At 41.0% G+C, this 23,156-nt stretch overlaps 1 protein-coding gene across 4 annotated transcripts in view; it reads left to right on the top strand.

The window, feature by feature from the left end:
- Window positions 1-23,156, top strand: part of CLYBL (citramalyl-CoA lyase) — a 400,072-nt gene that overhangs the window by 334,016 nt on the left and 42,900 nt on the right. For 3 of the 4 annotated variants that reach the window (XM_083168635.1, XM_083168636.1, XM_083168637.1), the window contains exon 7: window positions 9,206-9,330. The exons of the other annotated variant lie outside the window; for it this stretch is intronic. In XM_083168635.1, coding sequence (XP_083024761.1) covers window positions 9,206-9,330 — 125 coding nt within the window. The remainder of the gene's footprint in view (window positions 1-9,205; window positions 9,331-23,156) is intronic. 4 annotated transcript variants of the gene reach the window in all.

Here is a 23,156-nt window from a genome sequence, read left to right as displayed (position 1 = left end):
TTTTGATGGAGATCTGGAATGTGAACTTTTAAACTAAAAGGTTTTTTTTTTAATTTTGGTGTCAAAAAATCAGGTTTTTTTTTCTGTGAAGAGGCATGTTATTTTTATTCATGTGCTTATAGCACATGAATATATATTTAAAAAATTTTTTTTTTTTTTTAGATATTCATATATTCACTGCACCCGATCGTTAATATGCACGATTGGGTGCAGTGAATACTGGGTCCCCCGCTGGCTATAGGTGGGGGGGGGGCAGCCTGTGCTGCCTGGGTCCTGGGGAGCCCCCCTCCCCACCACATTCCTCTGGAGCAGCCAGGGAGACTTTAATCTCTCTGGCTGCTTCCGTCCCCCGGCTCCCTGAAAGCTCCCTGCCGCGGACGCAGGAGGCTCCGGAACAGGGAGAATCTCCGCTAAAACACGGAGAGTGCATGGAGAGCGAAATAAAATGCTCTCCATGCACGGAGAACTTTCTTATTGAATACTGCCCAATGAGATCCCCAGCATTTATTTTAGCACATAATTAAAATTTGTATTTGCATCTGTTTTACTAGATGTATAGAACCCAAAGAGAGTACCACAAAGATCAAGTTTGTATGTTGTGTTGCTTTGCTTTAATACCTAAATAGGCAGGTATAAATAGTTGAGGAAGTGGGTACAAATGGGAGCCTACTATTTGTAAACTGGGAACATCAATTCATGGGTAGGATGTGTGCTGGGATTTTAACTTTTACAATAATAATCACCAAAGTAAAAAGAAATAAATACCTGTGGAGCTGATTTTTTTTAATGTGCCCATGCTGACTCTGGTCCTTTTCCTGTACATGAATGGAGGTACAGGGCTGAGCTAACATAGGCCAAGTACAGGAAGGGCATGTTTGTGCATACAGGCTAGGGAATATATGCATATATACTTGTGGGGAAAAGGGGCAGGGGACTAGACCAGTGCACAGGTTAGTATTGAGTTTATTGAGAAAAAGTATATTTAATCCACAGTAAGGTCCAGTTAAGCGAAGGAGTATACGCCTTGTCACTCACTTAATTTTTTGAATTAAGGGAAAGACTCTCTTTTTTGTTGGGGCACTCTTAATTTAACAGTTATAAAGAATATCAAAAGTGTGACACAGTATGAGTTGAGGTTGGACTGGCAAGGTTGTCAATTTACAAAACCCATTGAATGATGGATGAGTAATTAGTAACACATAGCAGTAGTGATTGGGATGCTCCCTAGAATCAATTAGCTGAACTAAAACATAATCTTTAATAGTCAATATTTAAAATAAGCACTAGACCTGGACACACAAAAAACACACAAGACAGATACACATATCACAAATATAGACACTCTATATGTACATTAGTTACTGCTTGTATTCCTTATTTTATCGTCATAATTTATGAGATAAAGCAGGCAGACAAAGGGCAGTATTCAATGAGGCTGATTCGCCATGTTTTATGGCGATTTTGTGCTATTTTCGTGCTGTAAGGCGAATTACATTTCAAGGTTTTTATCGCCATATTTCACCGAGTAGCAATCGCTATCTTTTTATGGTGAAGTGGAATGTGAACTTTTAAAATAAAGTGTTTTGTTTTTTACATTTGGTGTCAAAAAATCAGGAATTTTATACTGAGGAGGGGCATGCTATTTTTATTCATGTGCTGTAAGCACATGAATATATATTTAATTTAAATTAAAAAAAAAAAATATATATATTTATATATATATTTTTTTTTTTTTATTATTTTTTTTTTTACACAGAGCAGCCAGCAGGGGGCCAGGAGCTGAGCCGCTCATTAGATATTCATATATTCACTGCACCCGATCATTACATGTGCACGATCGGGTGTAGTGAATACCCGGTCCCCTGTTGGCTATCCCGGGGGGCAGCCTGTGGTGCCTGGCTCCCGGGGAGCCCACCTCCCCCCACAAACGTTCTGGGGCAGGCAGGGAGACTTCCATCTCCCTGCCTGCCGCCGTCCTCAGGCTCCCTGCAGCATCGCCGCAGGAGTTAAAATTCGCCGGTCAGGGGCAGTGAGCCCCTGACTCGTTGAATACTGGAGCCGGCAAAATTATCATTGAATACTGCCTAAAGCATTCAGCATGAAGAGACAATCTGCAAGTACAATGTGATACAAATGTTTCAAAGACAGCCACCACAGAATCTATGCATTGAAACAAAGTGTCTGATGTATAAACTCCAAGCAAGTGGTTGAAATTAGTGGAATATATTAAACCTACATTTGGAGAAACATATAAGAACAGATGCAATGCTGTACTGTTCCTGGACTGCTTTGAATCTGATGTAACAGTATTTCATAACCTTGTTTGCTCTTTTTTGATTGGTTTACAACCCCACTAAAGGGAGATTGTCCCAGCAGCCCACAGTCAAGTGCTATGTACCGCCAGTTTCGCGGTTGGGCGGAGTGTCCTTAGATAGTCATAAGCAGTGTTCAGGTGTGTCGTGTAAACAAAATGTTTTTTATAATAAGCCAGTGAAAATATAAACAGTTTGAATCTCAATATGTAAGAGGTTTCAGAAAAGAACGCCACTCAGTAATATGCAACAACACAATTCCAAATATATAGATGCTAGTGATGAATATAAAATATGTAGGAGGTAGGTATCTCCTCCCCTAGTGAAAAAATAATGAAAAAAGTGTGTGGGGGGGGGGAAGGTTGAGGAAAGAGATAGGGGGGGGAACAATGAAGATGATAGTAGGAAAAAGGTAGAGAGAGATAAAGTATACAAAGAGACTTGAGGAAGCTGGTCTCCCTGAAATGCCCTGCTAGGTAATGGTTCCCTGACTTTATATACCTATAGTATAGTATATCAGGAGTAATGATTTCTCACAGGTAGGTCTCCTTGGCTGCTACTTATCAGACTCCAGTATGCCAGCTGCCACTTCAAGGTATTGTGGGGAACCAGCCTGTTCTCCCTGGTATTACCCTTTGGAGCAGCTGCTGCCCAGCTTTATATACCTGTAACAATTTTGGGATACACTAGTTTTCTTTAGAGGGGTCTCCCCCTATGTCTATTATGTGACCCGCGTTTTATCAGCTGCCATCAGCCTATGGTAATGCTGGTGGGCTTCAGGTATTCTTAGTGGTTGTTTACAAACACTGTGTTGATATTGACTGGTGTTTTCTTTGTCACTTGGACATAAATATTATTTAAGCTTCTTTAGTCTATTAACTGCTTATGTTTCACATAAAATAAATGGTTTACTACTTGTCTTCAAGAAGGAATTAAGTGTGTTTATTGTGTACCTGCAGTAAACCAGATTAATATGCTACAGTTTCCGACTGCACCATATAACGGGACTAATCTATTTTTGTGTACAACTTTTGTGGTGTCTAATTTTGTGTTTTTATTCAGCCGAGAGTGTAGTATATTTTGTGAGTCCAGACTTATTGTGTGTGGTTATTCTGAACTGTTGGGGCATCACGGATGGTGTAATTGTTAGCATTACTGCCTCACAGCGCTGAGGTCATGGGTTCGATTCCCACCATGGCCCTAACTGTGCGGAGTTTGTATATTCTCCCTCGTGCTGGCATATATACTCCGGGTACTCCGGTTTCCTCCCCCAATCCAAAAATATACTGGTAGGTCAATTGGCTTCCAACAAAATTAACCCTAGAATGTCTGGTACATGTGGTAGGGAATATAGATTGTAACCTATACTCTGTAAAGTGCTGCGGAATATGTATGCGCTTTATAAGAAATTGTTAATAAATAAACTGTTATAAAAACAAAAAATATATATATCTAAATGTTCTTTTCAGTGTGTAAAACCCCCATATTGAATAAAATAAGAAATATGATACTCAAACTGTTATAAAGTGATCTGACTCATCTTCATCTGCCATGTCGAGCAATATCTGAGTATAACTGCAGAATGTGCCATAAACATCAGTGTACACTGGTGATAAGGAAAGCAGGGATTCCTCCTAGTGAGCTTCGCTGCATAACCCTAACTCAGGTGGTCTGTCACCACTGCTAAAGTTAATGGGTCAGTTCATGTACATTCCAGGACAACAATAGGAAGCTCAGCACACTGTCATCTGGGAGAGGAATTCTGATAGGACTTGGTCAAGGCATATTAAAATAATGTGCAGATTTGTACCAAAAACTGGGAAAGTTTAATCCTCTTAAACAAAAGTACAGTGCTCCTTGAAGCCAACTTTATTAATAGTTTGTTATGATTATCCTTCTTACAATCCCTACCTTGCTGTTCTTAAAAAAAAAAAAAAAATTGTAGAGAGAATCAAGAAACCATTCAAGTTTTATTTTCAGAATGCCACTAAATGCCACAGCTGCTTGCCAGGGCATATTTCTGCCTTTATGTGGAGAGAGATGCTGAGCTTTATACAGGCACACAGGGGCGGATTGGCCCACCGGGAAACCGGGCTATTTCCCGGTGGGCCGGCCCATTTCATCCATATAGGGGCCGCTCGCCCCCCCTGGCTGGGCCGCGGACCGCCGACTGCCATCTCCGTGCATAGCGGCCGCGGCCACAGCCACTTCTCCCATAACAAAGATGGCCGCGGCCAGCTTCGTCCCCTGCAGCATTCATAATGGCCGCGGGAGGGCTGGTGCGCATGCGCGGTCGCACGCAGCACCTCCCGCGGCCCCACTGACTGTGATTGTGCGGCTGGTTAGGTGATCCCCAGCAGGCAGCGCAAGTTCTTTTGCGCGCTGGGGATCAAAAACATGGTGGGCGGCGCTGGCAAAGCGGCAGCAGAATTAAGGACTGAGCAGTCTGTCTGCAGCGCCGCCCACCCTTCTGCTATCCTCGAGTCCTCCCTATAGCAGCAGCCTGGCAGCCACAGCCCACAGCTGATGCCCTGGAAGAGCCAGCAAGGCATGGGCAGAGCCTGGAGCAGCTCTACAGCCAGCCAGGTATGTAATGTGTCATGGGAATGGGCATGATATGTTAATGTGTGCTGTAATGGGTATCATGGTGTGTGGGGTATATGTATAATGAGCATCACAGTGTATAATATGTATAATGGGGCATCACGGTGTGTGACATATGTATAATGGGCATCACGGTGTGAGGCATATGTATAATGGGCATCACGGTGTGCGGTATATGTATAATGGGCATCACGTGTGCGGCATATGTATAATGGAGCATCACGGTGTGTGGCATATGTATAATGGACATCACGGTGTGTGACATATGTATAATGGGCATCAGGGTGTGCGGCATATGTATAATGGCATCAGGGTGTGCGGCATATGTATAATGGGCATCACGGTGTGCGGCATATGTATAATGGGGCATCACGGTGTGTGACATATGTATAATGGGCATCAGGGTGTGAGGCATATGTATAATGGGCATCAGGGTGTGCGGCATATGTATAATGGGCATCAGGGTGTGCGGCATATGTATAATGGCATCAGGGTGTGCGGCATATGTATAATGGGCATCACAGTGTGCGGCATATGTATAATGGGGCATCACGGTGTGTGACATATGTATAATGGGCATCAGGGTGTGCGGCATATGTATAATGGGCATCAGGGTGTGCGGCATATGTATAATGGCATCAGGGTGTGCGGCATATGTATAATGGACATCACGGTGTGTGACATATGTATAATGGGCATCAGGGTGTGCGGCATATGTATAATGGCATCAGGGTGTGCGGCATATGTATAATGGGCATCACGGTGTGCGGCATATGTATAATGGGGCATCACGGTGTGTGACATATGTATAATGGGCATCAGGGTGTGAGGCATATGTATAATGGGCATCAGGGTGTGCGGCATATGTATAATGGGCATCAGGGTGTGCGGCATATGTATAATGGCATCAGGGTGTGCGGCATATGTATAATGGGCATCACAGTGTGCGGCATATGTATAATGGGGCATCACGGTGTGTGACATATGTATAATAGGCATCAGGGTGTGCGGCATATGTATAATGGGCATCAGGGTGTGCGGCATATGTATAATGGCATCAGGGTGTGCGGCATATGTATAATGGGCATCACGGTTTGCGGCATATGTATAATGGCATCAGGGTGTGCGGCATATGTATAATGGGCATCACGGTGTGAGGCATATGTATAATGGGCATCACGGTGTGAGGCATATGTATAATGGGCATCACGGTGTGAGGCATATGTATAATGGGCATCACGGTGTGAGGCATATGTATAATGGGCATCACGGTGTGTGGTATATGTATAATGGCATCATGGTGTGCGGCATATGTATAATGGCATCATGGTGTGCGGCATATGTATAATGGCATCAGGGTGTGCGGCATATGTATAATGGGCATCACGGTTTGCGGCATATGTATAATGGCATCAGGGTGTGTGGCATATGTATAATGGGCATCACGGTGTGAGGCATATGTATAATGGGCATCACGGTGTGAGGCATATGTATAATGGGCATCACGGTGTGTGGCATATGTATAATGGGCATCACGGTGTGTGGTATATGTATAATGGCATCATGGTGTGCGGCATATGTATAATGGCATCACGGTGTGTGGCATATGTATAATGGGCATCACGGTGTGTGGTATATGTATAATGGCATCATGGTGTGCGGCATATGTATAATGGCATCACGGTGTGTGGCATATGTATAATGGGCATCACGGTGTGTGGTATATGTATAATGGGGCATCACGGTGTGTGGCATATGTATAATTGGCATCACTGTGTGTGGCATATGTATAATGGGCATCACGGTGTGAGGCATATGTATAATGGGCATCACGGTGTGAGGCATATGTATAATGGGCATCACGGTGTGAGGCATATGTATAATGGGCATCACGTGTGTGTGGCATATGTATAATGAGCATCACGGTGTGCGGCACAAGTATAATGGGCATCACGGTGTGTGGCATATGTATAATGGGCATTACTGTCTCCTCCACCACTTTGTGACTCCCCTCCCTGCATCCCCTGCCACTCTGCATTCCCCCTCCTACCCTGCATCCTGTGTCACCATGCCCCCTCACACTCTGCGTCCTGTGCCACCCTGTGCAAGTCCTCACTCCCTTCGTTCTCAGCCACTCTGCATCTCCCCTCCCTCCCAGCATTCTACGGCACCCTCCATCCCCCCCTCCCTCCCTGCATCCTCTTCCACCCTGCCACTCTACTGTGTTGGGAGACCCCCTGTCACCCCCTTCCCCCCCGCCCATCTCTATCTCCCCAGCCCCACAGGCTGTAGAATAAACGCTGTACGCATGCGCCTATTCTGCAGCCTGAGGGGCTTGGGACATAGCCAGCAGCTCAGAGAGCCACTAGCCATGCCCTCACAGCGGCAAAAATTGGGCGTGGCCTTGCTGGAATAGGCCACACCCCCATATTGATAGGCCACGCCCCCTAAAAAAATCGGGCACGCCTCCGGCGCGCAACAACAAACCCCCCTCCCCCCCCCTTGGGCTGCTTCAAGATTTTTCCCGGGCTGGTTTTAATTCCCAATCCGCCCCTGCAGGCACACCTTGCTTTGTTATGGTTAAAGACCCTCACATGAAGAGTTTGCATTATGCTTTATAATCCCTACGTAGCTGACAAATGGACCTAGAACGATATGTCAAGTGGTGTTCGATACCTTGAGCAGACAATATAGCGCTTGAGCTTAAACAGATTATGCAGCCTTTGTGAAGTGTCAAATCTATACCAGCTCTTTTACATGTAACTGTTCCTGTGGAGACATTTACAGGTGATATTTGTTTATAAAATTTAAACAAATTATGTGAATTACTGTTCTGGTTCTGTTGCAGTAAAAGTTTTGCAGTGTTTTAGTTTAAAAGTTATGCCAAAGACTTATATAGTAGTTATATATAAGTCTTATATATGATTATTTTAGTAAACACATGCTTCAATAAAATGTCCTCCCTCTATAAATAAATGTTGCATAAAATATAGTTTTCATTTGTAGTTCTAAGAGGAATCATACATTGTTGCTGTTTTGTGTCTTTTTTTCTCACTGAAAGCTCTTATTAACAAATAGATCTTTTTTTTAAATGATTTTATTGATTCTGAAATAAGTCTTTATAATCTGAAAAAAATATATAAGAAAAGATCAAATAATACCACAAATGCAGCCTACAAGTGACTGTTCTTTAACATAGGAATAATGAAGTGCTCAATATATTTCTCAGTGAAGACATTAATGGTCGTTAAAGGCCAACAATGATTAATGAAACCTGACACTTTCAAGTGCTTAAAATTACCTCTACCCTCCTCACAATTTTTTTTTTATTAGGAGGTACGTATATGAAGAATGTAACAGCTGTAATCTAATTAGATATATTTGAACTCTTTCCATTATCTCCAAACCATTGGAAATTCAAGAGATTTACATTAAATTAAGCAAAAAAGGTTAAAATAAATACACTGATATGGGAAAGTATTATTAATAATTTTTACCTGTATCATTGGATACTGAAAACTTTTTACATAGTGTTTAAACTACTGAACTGCTATGAAAAGAAGTTTTAATAATCAAAATAATCAAAATTCCTTTAGCATTTGCACACTATTTTAAATAAACTATACAATTAATAATATACAACAGCAATTGGCTCAGGTTAATACTATAATGCTTGTAATAATATATTATTTTAGCAAAGAGTTGAAGCCACAATCTTTTACCTCTTTAAGACACCATACATTTATTGTGGCATTAACATGATAATTGTAAATGTGGTTTCATGATTGCTGGTGGAACCCATAAGAAAGAGAGCCCTGTATCATTTGACTGCATGTTGGGCTTTCATTACTTTGTATCCTTTTCTAAATAGAACAAAATATTTTTTTTTCTCTTATAAACTTCACATTTAACCTGTTTAATAGCATAGGGTCTTCCACTCCTGATGGGGTTTATTCCTGCTATCAGCCTCTTTTTGCTAGCTAGACAATAAAGTAAGAAAATAGGGCTTCTTTTTTGTTTGCTTTAAAACAGAACTGATTATTTGTATTATTTTAGAGCGCTCTGAATTGAGTCAAGGCTGCATTTATCCTTCCATGCCGCCTGAGCACAAGGAAAGGATTCATGCTGCTCTGGAGTGCCAGGGATAAAAAAGGAACGCTATTACAGTAATTATTTGTTATTATTTAATGTCTAGTCCGGGAGGCATTCTTCATCTTTGAATGTTTGACACATTTTGCGTGAACATCTGTTGTTGATTCATGTTTCTGGTGTTATTAATCTTCTTGTAGGTAAGCAGGTGATTCACCCAAGCCAGATTCCTATTGTCCAGGAGCAGTTTACTCCAAGTGCTGACAAAATAAATTGGGCCTACGAATTGATTTCTGCTTTTCAAGAGCATCAGAGATTAGGAAAGGTATAAAAAATTATTAACCCAGTGTCTCATCTCCTGTGTTTACCACAATGTGTGATAAAGTTTGTTTTGTTCTCTTGCATCATGAAAGGACCCTTTTTTTTCAACCATCTTTATTTAAAATGTCTTCTGCCCTGACTTATAAAACACATTTTCTCACACTTGTATTGATTTAAATATTTTTTATTTTAGTTATCCTTCATCTGTATTTGCTATATATTTGTGCTTGTCTGTCTCATTTCCTTTCTTATTTTTTCTTGTTTTATATCCTAAAAAATTCCACATACCTTCAGTAAATGCAAAGTGTGTACTTAAGGCTTACATCACAAGCTGAATGCAAGTGCTGCTCTTAGCTGAATTTAGTCATGTAAAATTAAAATCAGGTCTGATTTGAAGAAATGAACATTTGAGATGGTTAGCTGTATTAATCCTGTGTTATGCCAGGTCAGGATTTGATGGCCATATAATTCTTTTTAATTGTAATGATTAAGAAGTAACTCTATGCGGAATAGCGATTTGCAAGTTGTAGCTTTGGATATATACAAGAAGCAAATTAACACTGCAAATGGTTGTTGCTAATTTAGTGCATCATTGAACCTCACGTTTTCTGCACTGTGGGTTTCTGCTATGTAAATATATCAGTGGCGAAGCACAATCTGTCGCCACTTTGTGCCAGTAATACTGAAATTAGGAGTCGCCTGGAGGAAGGTTTTTTGCCAGTTTTAGCATTGTCTGCTAATTATCTCTTAGTTTATTTGAAATAATCCAGTTTGCCTTCCTTTGCAAAAATGAGGTAAATTACATTTTTAATGCACTATCCGCATCATAGTGTACCTTACCTCATACCTTAAATCATTAAACATAAATTGCTGTGAAATGTGTATCCTCATGCTGTGTATAGTAATTAGTTGCATATGGGGTCTGATTTGCAAAGAGAGTTGACTGAAAAGACTGTATACTTGTACAAGATAACAATCTTGTTTTCCACAAAGCTTTAAATGCACTTTTTTTTTTTTATTTTACAATTTTCTATCATTTCAGAAGAATCACAATTTAGACTACATCAGTAATTTCCTTTTGCACAATACATCAACTCTTTGCATCCACAGTATTGGGTTTCTATAAAATAGGAATAGATTGCTGTATGCACTCCAGCTAGGCTGCCTGTGTGCTTGCATGAGACTGGCAAACTGCGTCAATCAACCCATGCAGGTGGAATGGAGCTGCCATGTAGGGTTGCTACCTGAAGGGGAGTGTGGGGGGGGGGGGGGGGGGAGGCAAAAGGTGTTACTATTAAGATACCTGACATTTATGATGTTGAGCATAGTTGTATATAACAATTTCTTTCAAGAAGAATGTATTATTCATTTTATTGTACAAACCTTGGTGGTTGTTCTGTGCTTCTCGGTTCCCTTTTATCTGGGCTAATTGAGCTTCTGTGGTGTTCAATATACAAAGGCTGGCGATGGCTGAGCTGCAGGCACACTAGGAAAGGAAAGCATGTCCATATTTTGTTTTCATATCAGTATCTGTGTTGTAGCTATAGACACTATTCTGTATCATAATAACACTCAGCTAAAGTAACAGAACAAACTCCTTAAAGTTAAGACATCGTACTGTTCTCCATGTATAGTCACGTCATATTTTAAGAATCACATATTATATGATCACAATTTCAACAATTTATGAACAAACGGTTAGTAAAAAAAAAAAAGCTTGACAACTAGGATTTTTTTTGTTTTGCCTGTTCCTATATCTGCCTTATGGTATCTATATATACGGTAAACTGAGATTGATAGCTTTTTGATGGATTATAAAAACTTTAGGAAATCCAGTGCCTGGCTTTTAATAAATACAGCATTTTTGAATATATGAAATAAAAATGTGGAGCTTAAATGAGTAGAAGGGAAAAATGAAATGTGCTAAAATAGATGACAACTAACATATGCTCTATATGCATTTTGTGATGCTGTTATACATGTTATACAACATGTTTTCTGTTGTGGTGTTATTCCATGACAAATTGTGCATACTGTGTTCTGAAATGATGCTTCTTTTAACTTTTGTCATTTATTAACAAGGTGCTATAAAATGAATGAGCTAAATAAATGTTCTAGCTTTTATACTTTTGTTTAAAAAAAACTGCATGTTAGACCCAATATTTATCAAGATTTTGTAAAAAAAAACTCATGTTTTTTTAAATGTTTTTTTTGTATGGCTGCCAAATTCTAACTATCTATTTCTATTTCTAAAATTTCTAAAATTCTATTATCTATATGAACAAAAATCTATGGCGCAATAGAAAATATATTCTGAAAAATATTGTATCTATGTTCTGTAGCAAACGGTCATGCAGGGCATTGGCATCTTCTAATAAGATAGCAAACAGGCATTTTGTGGAATTTGGCATAGAGGCTTTCCACTTCACTTTAAAGTATTGGATATATAAGACATTAAGAGCAGAAAAAAAGTTACTCATGGTGCATACACACTGGGTGATGTTTTAGTCGATATACACGATAACGAACAGTCCATAACAACAGTTTTGTGCATAGCTTCCAGTGTGTATGCACTGTATCGTTAACAATGAGCGCTCCGGGGAGTCATAAACTATCATAGCTTTTTTCATCTGTACATGTGGCTCAACCTGAGGGTATCGTCAATGACAGAATTCTACTAGATATGGCCACTGAGATATATTTTGTAATAATGGCTCAGTGTGAGGTGCAATATCGTTTGTCAGGGAAACCCTGAGCGACATCATATTGTTTTCAGTGTTGTCTAAAGTGTACCCAGCTTAAGATAACATTGAGTCAGAATGCTTGTTTTCTCACTTTGGTTTTTGTAATAAAAGTATACTAATCTATGTGTATTTTGGCATTATAATAACACACGTGTTGATTGGTCGAGTCAAAACTTTGTTAGCATACTGACTGCGTATAATCTAACCAATTTTAAATTCTGTTTTTTATTTGACAATGTTTCTTTTTGTCATTTCTATAGTCCTAACACAAAGGGCAAATTAACAATGGGACAGATGAAGCTACAGCTCCAGGCTTCCACATACAGTGGCCCTTCATCATGACAGCATGATGACCATCCACGACAGGTCTCACAGTCTGTCATAAACCAAAAGTATTCAAATTTAATGTAATAACTTCACAAAAGCATGCTGGTTTTATACTTTTTACATATGTGGGGAGACACTGGGGCCGATAGCGTAGGGATGTACATTCTTGCTACCTGCCACACCCACACAGCACTGTTCACAGCTCCTATGTTTTTAACAATAGACCTTGACCCTAAATCAGACCCTGCCAAAAGACACCTGTCAGAGGATGCTGAGTATGTCACTGACAGATCGCTCAGTGAGTTTTTGCAGGGAGATTGATGTGAGAGTAAAGTGTGTAATGCAGGAACAAGCACCCAACACTGCCATGTCATGTGCAGTCATAAAATTGCAAATCCATTATTTAAATAATATATGATAAATATACAGTTTGCTGCATTTTTCCCCACAATTAAGGTATGTTTTTTAGAGTCCATTTTACATGTTCAAAATGTTTGCAATTATGGATCATCTTTAAAAGTCAAGACATTATAATGATTTTATTATTTTCTATAAGTATACCATTAGTGCTGCCATCCATGGACCATTCTACAATAGCAGTCTACTAGAGGTTAAGCAAGGTGACCAAGAACAGTACTGTTATATTTTCCCATAACCATATCAGAAAGTACTGTTATGTGCACATAATGGCCAGTTCCAACAAGACACCATGGTTCTGTTTAACTTACCACCAGGGGATGTAGTTCAAAACTTCATGGCATACCTGTGCGGTGATGTGGAGGTTAGCTCAAGTTGGTGGGTGTGCTGGGACCATTCCAATGTAATGTACTGTGTCTGAAAAAGCTGTTCCGCTAACACACGCAGCCAAATAGCCTCAGACACTGGGGCAGATGTATTAAGCCTTAACAAAAGATAAATGCATGGGTGATAAAGAGAGATCCAGCCAATCAGCTCCTTACTGACTTTTTTCAAACACAGCCTGTAACATGGCAGTAAGGAGCTGATTGGCTGGACGTTTATCTCTCTTTATCACCCTTACATTTATCTCTTGTTAAGGCTTAATACATCTGCCCCAATATGAGAAACCATAGGATTGCTCACAAGTCTGATAGTATGACCTTTGTCCACTAGATGGTGCGCCATTTGTGGGTATCACAATAGATAAGCCATTGGCTGCAGCAATTCCATAATTTTTCAGTGGTATCTCAGCAGGGTCAAAGGTTGCATCTGCTACTGTATAGCATCTATTTCTGAATCAGGCCTTAGAGGCATAGGTGGATAAAGGTGGCATACAGGCAAAGTTCTGCTAAAGCTCAACTTCATTTAATGTATATACCAACCTGAGCTGTACAACAGAATCAGCTGTCCTTTCAGGTCCATTAATTCTGTAGTTTGCTACCAGTTAGATCCAGAACACTCTAATTAGCCATTAAATTGGTAGAATGAATGAGTATCTAAAGTCTCACTGAAAAATAATGGTTTATAGATAAAACAAAAATGTATCAATAAAACAAAAATAACATAGGCACACATCCTAGTGCTGGGAGCTGACAAGAGCTATGGACTAAATACCTTCTAAATACCATAGGACTTCCTGGTCATTTAAGATCATTAAACTTCCTGGGACATTTATTATTAGAGTATAGGCAAATTTTAGAGACGCTAGAACTACAGGCCCGATTCAGACTTGATCTCAGGAGAGCAAATTAGTAGCAGCCAGCGATCAGGTAGACGCAGCAACGCTATTCCCGTTGACAATTCATGTGCAATCTGTGCAAACGTATGTATATGGCTAGCGAAGTATTTGCAGCCAAGCGTAAATCCCATTGCAAGCCGCTCACCATCAAATGATATTTCCACAGGGCACAAGTCATCGCAAGCTAGGAGTAGCCAGGGACATACTCAGCACCTACAATGAATGCAAACATATCTAGCTTGAGTTGATGTCACACACCCTCCCCTTGCTTGGGCACGCCTAGTGTTTTTTCTCTTTGCACTCTGGTTAGCACCTCCCGACAGAGGCGTAACTCAGGGAGGCAATGGAATCATCTGCAGCCGGGCTCCTGCTCCCAAGGGGGCACCTCTTCCCCCTGCAAGTTTTATTTAGTTAATTGAAAGCTGTCAATATGGCTTCTGTGGCTGACTCCCCATCCTAACATCATTTTTGCAAGTGGCACACGTTGTATTAGAACCCATGACCTGTCTTACTGGAGACAGACACCTTACTACTGAACTATTTAGGGGACACCAATATTTATCTTGCCTCCAGGCCACTGGGACAAACTTCCACCACTGCCTCCAGACACCTTCTTCCCGTCAATCCCCTAGCGGAGGAAAAAAGTAGCAGGATTCCTTTGCTAGCAGGCATCTCGCATGCACATTGCGGCCCATTTGCAGTGCATTGATAATCGGCCGCTTTGCATACCTGAATCGGGCCCTATGATTTGATACTTGAACTGCTTCTAAAAGTTGAAAACTTGCGGAAATATCCTGAATTGTAGCATCATAAAAAAAAAAAATGAAGACCAATCGCCCATGTTTTGTTTACTGATGCATAAACTGGCACATATACATTACATTTAAAAAAAAAAGTAATTTTTCTTTGTAGTAAACCTTATACACCTACCACAGTAGAGTTTCCAATTATTTTTAAAAATATATTTTTTCTGTGCTTCCGTCAACATCTGCCTATCTGTCCCTCATATTATGTCTCTATCACCTCCCCCCCCCCTTCATCTCTTTAATATCTACCCTATGTCTCTCTCTCATATCTGCCCCCCTCCCCCATTTCTCGCTCTCTTATCTGTCCCTTATGTTTACTCTTTCCCTATTTGTCTCACTCATCTTCATCCCTCAAGTCCCCACTCCCGTTGTCTTTTATTTCTGTTCCTTTTCCCCTATCTGTCTCATTCATCTGTGTCACTCCAATACTCCTTTTATCATCAGTTTCTCTCATTGCTGCCCCCTTCCAGCATCAACTTCATCTCTGCCACTTTCATCTCTCTCTCTCCCTTTCTCTATCTCTCTCTCTCTCTTTTTCCAACCCATCCCCCGAGGGTTGCTGGGGATTGTGCAGTGCTGAAATCAGACACTGACCAGGGGATGCAGAACTGTACATCCATGCAGCACTGGAGGGTGGCTTTGTCCAGGTGACGAGTAGTCAGTAAGGTCTGGCGGGAGAGGGAAGCTGTAGAGGTTGGACAAAGTAGCAGATTATATAATGGATGCCTAATGACTCAGATTTCAAGGCAGTGAAAGTCACACAAAAAATCTAAAATAAAATTATGCCACTGGGTTTGCATGATTACTGAAATCAGACTAATAAGTTTTCACTTTGACCTAAACTTTATAACAACTGCAGATTAAGAAAATGGGTTGATATCAATTAAGTACAAACCACCAGAAATGTGTTAGTCTTGATGTATTTTAATCACTTTGTTGTACTTTATTTTCCATTTTATTTTGCTGCTTTTAGTTAGTACATTTACTAAAGGTTGATTTGTATGGTTTAAAATTCCATGAATTGATGTCTTATACTTGAAATGTTAGTAAATGTGTGTTTTTGCTCCTTATATACAACATCAATTTAGATTGATTTGTCCTTTTCTACTCGATAAAAATTGATTAACAAGAATATTGACCTTTAGTGAATATACCTATTAATTTCTATTTTTATTAGGTATTTCTTTCTAGTAGGGCAGCTTAATTGGGAGAGAGAGAGAAAGTATGTCCTTACCGGGTGCACCTGTTAGGTCCTTAAATGATATAAAATTTAACTTTTATTAAATGTTTACTTAAAACTTAAGCGAAATATGACAAACACACATGTAACATTTAAATGTGAATACAAGGGGAAGGATAGGTGTGTTTATTTAAAATCGGTGGCCTACTCGTATCGCATTGATATGTATGACAGGTTTATCTCAAATTCCACGTATATGTCTGCACCTTGAAATAAATAATTGAGTTGGTACCGTCCCTGTGATTTTCTTATTAGAAGTTGTATCTGGAGCCGTGCAGCGGGCGAATGTATATATAAATCCCCAAATTAGGTTATAGTTCCCGTAGGATGAAAAAACAACCACCTGGAAATTCTATACCTCTATGGTTTGGGCAACATTCCTTCAGTCGACTCTGTGTCATCTAAAATTCTCATATGATATAGTGATAAATATTATGCAGTCTGTGCAGCACTTCTCATGTGCGGGTTAAGGTCCTTTATGACTGTATATTGGCTCTAGGGCCTCTGTGAATAAATTTGCTGTGGCCCCAGCGATAGTCATGTGGCACAATCAAAACGCCTTTAACATGCCGTATTGTCACCTTTAAAATTAAAGTGAATTGATAGTTAGCTGTGTCTGGTGACAAAAAGTCGAGGTCATGTGTCGACTATCACAGTCGACACGCTGTGTGTTTAGCCAAGAGGCCAGTGGGTTGTTAGTATATATTTCGCCAGAGAGCCAATGCATACAGTCAGGCACTTTCCTGCAGCATGATATTAATTCTGGAGTCAGAGTAACTGACACCGAAAAGTGTCTTATCCAGTAATTTACAAGTGGTGTGTCAACTTCCACCTGTCGACATAGAGTTTATGGTATAGATTTTGCAAAGGAGTTAACTGTCTACGTCACTTAGCAACTTTAATGGGGTTGCAGGTGCATGAGGATAATTGCTGGTTCAAAGGACACTTTTATTGCAACATTGTGTTATACATCAACATATACACGCACATATATTTGTTTTCACTTAGATACATAGTAGTGATATGCTTCACACATAGAGAGTGGGCTGCGGGTGGTTCTGATGTTGCCGCTGCCTGATACTTTAATAGAGTAGACTACAATATTGTCTCCCGCTGTTGACATGGATGTCCAACATAAGGTGCAGAAATTATAATTGTAAGTAATCCCTGCAGCATATACTGTACAAATATTGTGAAAACAGAGGGTCTTCTGACAAATCTATCAGCTCTGTGGCTGTGCAACAGACCCTCTGTCTCGTCAGTAATATGCGGGGCTACGTGGTTAAGCTTAAAGGTAACACGATCTCATGGCGTGTCTGGTGTTAAGCTTAAGTTAGGTTACCGCTGCTGCCCTTCTACAAAATACGGGATCAGCAGCCGTTACATGACATGGTTGAGCCTGGGTATAACCTGTGGGTAAAAATACATAAATCAAAATACAATGCTATACACGTCAAGGATGCCCCCTATCCCCATTACTTTTTAACCTAGCACTAGACCCGTTCATTAGACACATCACACAGTTGCGAGGCTACTCTGGGATAACCATAGGCAACAGAGAGCTACGAATTATAGCTTTTGCAGATGACTTACTGATTTTTATGTCTAATCCAAACCGAGACGTTCCCCAGCTAGTCTCAGCCATTAACAGGTTCTCAATCTTTGCTGGCTTCTCGATCAACTTTGAAAAATCTGAAGCACTAGCCATGTTCGGGCGAGCGAGGTCCTGCCAGACTACCCCCTTTCCCTTCAAATGGGCTACAAATCACATCACTTTTCTAGGCATAGCCCTCACACCGCATACCCGGGACCTATACTCCCATAATATCACCCCTATCATACGCAAAATACAAACTGAACTTAACCTCTGGCAAGAACTGCCGTTGAATTTGTTGGGCCGCTGTAATCTGGTCAAAATGGCTAGCTTCCCCAAACTTCTCTATGTCCTACAAATGACCCCCCTTCTGATAACCAAATCAGACCTCACAACACTAAACGCAGCCATCTCCCATTTCATCTGGAACAAAAAACGGCCGAGAATTAGCTACAAGAAAATGACACAAACAGTAAATAGAGGAGGAACTAACCTACCCAATATCGAACAATACAATTTGGCCTGCCTTCTGCGCTTCGCGATAGACTGGATCACGACATCCAACATATACGCGGACGTAACGCTAGAGTCGCAACTATGTACTCCTATTTCCCTCACCTACCTACTACACGCCAAACCCTCTACCTTACACTCCCGAACACACGATAATCTATTGCTGACTACAACTGTGCGGGCTTGGCAGAAGTCTAGGAAAACATTAAAACTTCAACACCACCATACATTATTCCTCCCCCTAGTAGGCAACTTAGATTTCCAAAAAGGGCTGGCTGTGACACCTTTCGCAGAATGGAGAACCGCGGGCATTAGGACCCTACGAGACTTGCTAAATGCTTCTAACAAGCCATTGACATTCGCGGAGGCATCACAGAAATATAACATACAACCCCAACATAAATTTGCATACTTTCAGGCATCCCATTATCTACGATCAGTCTTGTCCGTGTTGCGGAACCAGGACTTTACAAATTCTCTAGACTCTCTACACCGCACCACATCCTACTCCACCTCTGTCATATACTCACGGATACGCATTGAACTCGACCCAGAGACAGAACTACCAGAGATAACTAAATGGACAACCCAAATCCCCTCTCTTTCTCCCGAGACCCTCATGAAAACCTTCAGCATTAACCTAAAACTTATCCCAGCAAGTTCTTACCAAGAAATGACATACAAAATGCTCCATAGAGCATACCTCTCACCCAAAAAAAGACACTTGATGGGTATTGCGGAAGGGACAAAATGCCCCAAATGCTCTACGGAAAATGCAGACATTCTACACTGCTTCTGGGAATGCCACCACATACAGAAATTCTGGAATGACCTATGTCAATACAGCACCACAACCCTGAACATATCTTTTAGCTGCACTATCTCCTGGGCACTCTTTGGATGCCTAACCGACCAACCCCAGATCCCAAAATATAGCAAAAAATTTGTGGTTATCCTTTCTGCAGTGGGCAGGAAGGCTGTACTACAACAATGGATACATGACTCCGCACCTACCGTACACATGGCAACTACTAGACTCTTATTTCTGTTTACTATGGACTGGCTAGAAACGACTTTACATAAAGAAAAACTAACACCCTCCCTTTTCCAATGCTGGGAAAAATACATACAAACTCTTCCCCCCCACACTAAAACAGCAATACATAACTGTTTTCAATACACTACATGGTACTCTCACCAACTCGTTGCTAACCACAACCCTATTCCTCTTGACTGATCACCCTGAATTTCCCTATACCCTCACATAACCTTGACTAGATGGATACTCTGTGGATGGATCGACGGCTTCTGGAGACGGGTAGGCAATAGGTTTTTAGTAGTAGTAGATGGTTATTGTTACTAGTTTAAAATGAAAATAAGAAAAACCGGCTAGATATAAGCCCTAACTTTGTTGCATTTTGACACACGATTATTTGGAGTATAGCTAACAGACAATGTATGCTACCTTGCACACACCCGGCTAACAAGCCAACCGCTGGACGGAAACATACATGTAGCATATGTTGACTGTCCCTCTTTCCTTGTTCAAGCTCCCAAATGCACTCTCTTTTTGGCCATGTTAAATTTTTGGGATTAATAATATCATTGGACATGTTGTATTTATATGGCTAGAGTTTTAGCTGAAACTTTCAAACCAATGATTTGTATAACCGAACTATTACAACTCTTACTGTGATGCCTAAAAATGTTTCAGTCTGTATTGAACGCAATGTGTTTAATATGCAAAAGTTTTCAATAAAACACATATTGGAAAAAAAAAAAAATACAATGCTATATATAGGCGAACGAGTAGGCACCACCGCTAGCCGGCGCGCGCTTCGCCTCCAGCTTTTTAAAGGCCGTCTTGTTAAAAATTGATTAACAAGAATATTGACCTTTAGTGAATATACCTATTAATTTCTATTTTTATTAGGTATTTCTTTCTAGTAGGGCAGGCATGTCCAAACTGTGGCCCTCCAGCTGTTGTAAAACTACACATCCCAGCATGCCTTGCCATAGTTTCAGCATTCCCTAATAGCAAAACTGTGGCAAGGCACCATGAGATTTGTAGTTTCACAACAGCTGGAGGGCCATAGTTTGGACATGCCTGTAGTAGGGTATAGAAGTCTTTGGTAAGACGCCTTTGCATGGTTCACCACATCCCTTAAAGATTACTGTGATGACCTCTGATATCCTATTTCACCACATACCAAAGGGGCTATACTGGATTGAGATCTAATAAACGAGGGAGTCATTGAAGTGTGCTGAACTCATTGTCATGTTTATGGAACCAGCTTACATTTTTGGGCTCTGCCGCAATGCACATTATCCTAATGGAAGTAGTTATTTGAAAATGGGATGCGTATGGAAATGAACCAAAGATAAAATGTTGTATTTAAATGTTGAATTAGTATCAATGGGGGCTGTTGTGTGACAAGGCAACATTCCCAACACCATTATGCTACCAACAGCCAGAACTATAGACTCAAGTAGGGATGGAACCATTAATTCATGTTGAGTACACTAAATTGTGACCTTTCTATCTGCATGTCACAGCAGAAATTGCGATTTTTCTGACCAGGTGACCTTAGCTGAGAGTGTGAGAACATGGGGTGGCCTTGTGATACTGTATCCCATCGTGTAATCTGAGATGCTCTTCTGCATACTGGCCCTTATTCACATCTGATCGCAGTACAAATTTGTTGTTAATGGGCACATCTATGTGCACTGCAGGTGGGGCAGATGTAACATGTGCAGAGAGAGTTAGGTTTGGGTGAGTTATTTAGTTTTTGTGCAGGGTAAATACTGTCTGCATTATTTTTACACAGCAATTTAGATTTCAGTTTCAACACACCAGTGGCGCCGCTGCCCCGCCAAGCACCCCTACCCCCCCCCCCCCGCCCCACCACCCATGCAAACACCCCCTCAATCCCCCACAGCCTTACCTATCGCGCTGGTCCCGGCGGCTCCGTTCTTCTGCTGAGGACCACCAGAAAATGGCCGCCCCCATACAGCAGACAGTTTTAGAGAACTGTGTGCTATATGGGGGCGGCCATTTTGTGGTGGTCCTCAGCAGAAGAACGGAGCCGCCGGGACCAGCGAGATAGGTAAGTCTGCAGGGGATTGGGGGGGGGGGGTTAACTATAGCACCGCAGCCCCCGGCGCCCCCACATGCACAGTGCCCCCCGCGGTGGTGGGGGGCTGCGGTGCTATAGTTACGCCGCTGCAACACACCCACCCAAATTTAACTCTCTCTCTGCACATGTTACATCTGCCCCATCTGCAGTGCACATGGTTTTGCCCATTTTGAGAACAAATTTGTACTGCGATCAGATCTGAATAAGGGCCACTGTTGTTGTGATGAATATCTGAGTTATTGTCACATTCCTGTCACCTGGTACGAGTCTGGCCATGATCTCCCCGGACCTCTCTTATTAGCAGGATATTTTCACAAACAGAACTTCTACTCACTGGCTGTTGTTTTGCACAGCATACTGTGTAAACTCCATAGACTGCTGTATGTGAAATCACAAGTTTCTGAGAAACTACCCCGTCTAGTGTGAAGGATAAATGGAAAAGCCCACATGATGTGCTTACCACAAATGCCATTCTAAAGACAAAAGGGTCCTGCCATGGCCCTAGGGTTTTGTGGGTTCAGCCAGGACCATTGGATTTAGCTGACTGAAAGTGAAAATAGCAGAAAATTGAGACTCTAATAGGATTCCTTCTCCTAAGACCAATGTGTGTATCTGTATGGATGATGGTGTATGATGCTAGTATGAGCCAGAACTCGGCCTGACAATCAGTAAAGATGGGAGGATTGAATGCACTGGTGTTCATGTGATACCAGTGACTGCATGTTGGAGAATCTACCATGGTGTATTGCACAATACTGCATATATGACATACTGTAGGTGGAGCTCCAGGGAATGGATCGAGTATGCAGTGCTGTGCAGGGTAGCCGAGGAAATGAATGTTGCTTGAACAATGCAGCATGTAGGTAACTGGAGATGAGTCCTAGGCTTGGTATGCACCATGGGTGCAAGTACTAGGTGAATGGCGCTCTTTCTAAATTCAGATAGCTGTAAGCAGAATAAATAGTAACATAATTACTATCCCCACTTGGATACAGTTCACTGATGGCACAGATGCCTCTTAAGTCCAGTATATGTTAATCTGATCATCAAACGGCTCGCATATTATGTATCAAGTGTAGGTCTTATAAAATGATGAGCGTCACTCACCCTTTCTTGGATCAATGCTTCTTATGTTTCTTATGTCAATAGGGCACATTATTAAGGTGTGTGGGTAAGTGAATGTTAAGGGGGTTTTACCAGCAAAATTAAGGTACAGGTATTCCTAGGAGACCCTTGGTGTGGACCCAGTTTTCCTCTGAAACACGTTTCATCTAAATGGCTTCATCAGGGATAAAGCAGCAGACTTTATCCCAGTGGAGAAAACAGCTCGGTTTTTTTATGGCATGGTACTTTATTCACTACTACCATTTAGAGAACACCCACACAGATTATACAATGAAAGGGCACAAGGTGATGTTAGGGTGTATGAGGCTGCAGTCTGAGCTTCCTTTTGCTACATGTCTGTTATTCCCACCTTTGTAATTATGGAGTGTTACTAGTTACTAGAAGACAGTATACACAAACACTTCCACAGTTTAATCATGTATGTTATCAACTGATATAAGATGGAAAATTCTGATATTCATGAACTAATAGAATGAAACATTATTTTATAAATGGAAAGTATTTGACATTTTACATAAAAGAACTACAGTATATCATTTTATTTAGCAGGTCATATTCTTTAAGCAAAGTTTATCCCAAAGTTTTTTTAGTATTTACAATCAATATTGTGTGCTAAGCCGTGGAGGGAGATAAAGTGGCCAGAAATAA

The sequence above is a fragment of the Crinia signifera genome, chromosome 2 (assembly GCF_055691185.1).
Source record: "Crinia signifera chromosome 2, ASM5569118v1, whole genome shotgun sequence".
NCBI classification, from domain to species: domain Eukaryota; kingdom Metazoa; phylum Chordata; class Amphibia; order Anura; family Myobatrachidae; genus Crinia; species Crinia signifera.
Note: the sequence above shows the minus strand (reverse complement) of the source record. Positions and strands in the feature narration are given on the sequence as shown.